Source organism: Lonchura striata, chromosome 25, assembly GCF_046129695.1.
Source record: "Lonchura striata isolate bLonStr1 chromosome 25, bLonStr1.mat, whole genome shotgun sequence".
NCBI lineage: Eukaryota > Metazoa > Chordata > Aves > Passeriformes > Estrildidae > Lonchura > Lonchura striata.
In genome coordinates this window covers 1,255,488-1,258,244 of record NC_134627.1, presented here as the reverse complement: position 1 = coordinate 1,258,244, position 2,757 = coordinate 1,255,488, and the positions used below count along the sequence as shown (strand labels likewise).

Here is a 2,757-nt window from a genome sequence, read left to right as displayed (position 1 = left end):
GCCAGTTTGCATCCAAGGCATCACTCTGAGCAGTCTGTTCCAGGACATCAATGGCCACAACACCCCTTGCAGCAGCACAGACCAAAATCCCCTTCCAGGCTGCTGTGTGAGGCCACTTTACATGTGGCAGCAGGGCAACAGACCCTCTGCACTGAGAAGGTGGCTCAGGTCTGTAGATCTGCTACTGCTCATAAAAACCAGAGCTGCCTATTCAGCTGTTCCACTGGCACCAACAGAACATTTCAGAGTTTGAATTGCAAATTCTGCCCCTGCTGCCACGTTGTCGCTGTGCTCCTAAGGCTGACACATGCAACAGGTCAGAGGAAGCAATCAGAGACAGCATTATGCTGGTCCTGGTCTGCATCGTGTGGGAACCTCAAGAAGGTACTCAGCAAATAATTATTAATTACAAGACATTCTCTAATCATATTTTTCCCTCTGGGAAAGGCAGACATCTGTTCCTCTAGATTTACATCCAAACTTCTCACCTCATCAGCTCCTCCAGTATCCAAGATTGCTTTCCCACTACAAAAATGAACCCAGCAGGAATATTGTTGGTGCAACAAAACACAAATTATTTCTACCTCACACCCACAGCCAGAGTTGTAATTCCATCACAGAATAAAGGTCAGGAGTCTTCCTCCTCTCACATAATTCAGCTTTGACAGGTCATCAGGATCAGAGAAGCTAGAGGTTTTAACTCAAAGGCTGAAATCTTTCTTTGCAAGAGTCACTCAGAGCATTTTTATGAGTCTCTGTTTCAGCACTGTGCAGGTATTCAACATAAGCCTGCAATACACGATTCTTGATGAATTCATTTACTAGTAGAAAATGATACTTGCCTTTGAAAAATGATAGTGATTTCTGCTTTAAAGAAATACCTCTAATTGCACTTCACCAAGATGAGATGATTATACCTGGAACTAGGATTGAAATTCCTGAACTACACACACACAAGGAAATAATAAAGACAGCACAAAATTCTGTTGAAACAGGTTGTTTTTTTTTTCCTGAATGTTCACCAGTTTTCAAAAATTACAAAACCTCAAAGACTGTAACAATGTAGCACTTGGAAAAAGAGGCTGCTGTGTACAAAAACAAGCATGCTTTTGTTTTAGGGGTGGGAAGGGGTTTATATTTATCCATGTCCTTTTCTTCTTCCACCATAGCATAAAAGAAGAAAGTACCAGTTTATTCAACAGGATAGCTCAGGAAAATAAGGAACAACATGCTTTCCCTGTTACAAAACTACCAGAAGATGCATGCACAAGGTCCAAAACACAACAGACTGACATTTTTTAGCATGCAGACTTTGTTTTATGACCCACATAGCACTTCCCTTCCCCTGCCCCTCTCAAAGATAAGGTTTATGCCTTGTATTTTGCTCTCCCATTAGTTTGTTCTTTTGTTTTCTTTTTGTAATGACTTATTTGCCTTTTTTTTAAGCCCTAAATCCCAGCTAGCGGTATCCAAGGTAACAGCAGTAAGGAGTCCAGATCTCCACACTATCACTGTTTCTGCAAGTTTCAAGCAAAACTTAAGCCATTTCTGTGTGCAACACAATGCTGGTCATTTATTGTGCTTTACACAGCTCTGGGGTGGTTTTCCCATTCGCCACCACATTTTGTTGACTGGGAAGAACAGGTTTGCTTTCCCATGGACACAGAAAGATTAAAAGACCCCTCCCCCACTTCTCACTCCCCCCAGTTGCCACAAACACATGAGAATTTGCATCTCAACACCAGGTCCAGACAGTTCACTTGCCTACAAGAGCCCGGTGGCTTCAGTAAAGTCCCATTATTGCAGCGCCCACGTCCTTAGAAGGTCTTCGGTCTTTCACCAGAAAGTTAATCATGCTCTCCGACTTGATGAGCAAGTTGCAGCCCAAAAAGAAGATGCCAAACATTACAGTCAAGGAGAGGACACAGAGGACAGCAATCTGCACCACCCTCATGATGAAAAGGCTCCTCTCATCAGGTGCCAGGACCAAGGAGCTTCCATCAGTCGCCAGCACTGTGCTGGTCCCATTGCAGCAGGCCATGAGCATCCCCAAGCCCTGAGTCCTGTTGGGGTCAGCTGCCTGCTCCAGGAGAGTCTGGTTGAAAAAGGATCCATTCATGGTCTGTGTGTGACCCCAAATCTTCAGGGAAAGTAAAAGGGAAGCTTGTTGTCCCCCTGTCCACCCTTCACAAGCCAGGGTTTGGCAGCTCCAAGCAACCTCCTGTCTTTCCTCTCTCAGTGCCCAGGGATGGAGAGGGAACTTCCTCAAGGCTGTGAGCAGGTGGGAAGCCAGTCCGTGCAGCCGACAGATGTCTGGATCCCGATCTCTCCTAGCAGAGCATTAGCATGAGCCCCCAAACAAGCAAAAGGAGACAGAGAGAAAAGGAGAAAGGGAGCTGGGGGAGAGGATGGCAGACGGGGATCACCCCATGCCCCCTGCCCTCCCAGCCTGCTCCCAAAACAGTGAAGCAGTACTGCTGGATCCTGAGGTTTCTCCCGGGGGAAGGAGAGCTGGTGTCTGCCAGGGGGGAGCTCCACAAATGCAAGTTACAAGCTAAAGTCTTCACCGTGCTCAAAGAAAAAACAGCAACTCCACCCCCTTCCAGCCTCTTCCCAGGCCCGCCTTCCTCCCCCTCCACATTCACCCTGCTGCCCACCCCTTCCCCATGCTGCATACCCCATCTCTGCCTTGCCATAGGTGCCTGCACACACCCCTGTGCCACCCCAGGTGGGGGCTGAGCCCTAAGGCCCTGCAGA

At 47.3% G+C, this 2,757-nt stretch overlaps 1 protein-coding gene across 1 annotated transcript; it reads right to left on the bottom strand.

The window, feature by feature from the left end:
- Positions 1-1,783: 1,783 nt before the first annotated feature.
- On the bottom strand, positions 1,784-2,119 carry RPRML (reprimo like). Its single transcript, XM_077788265.1, has one exon. It carries the CDS (start codon positions 2,117-2,119, stop codon positions 1,784-1,786), a length of 336 nt encoding a protein of 111 aa, XP_077644391.1.
- Between the last annotated feature and the right edge of the window lie 638 nt (positions 2,120-2,757).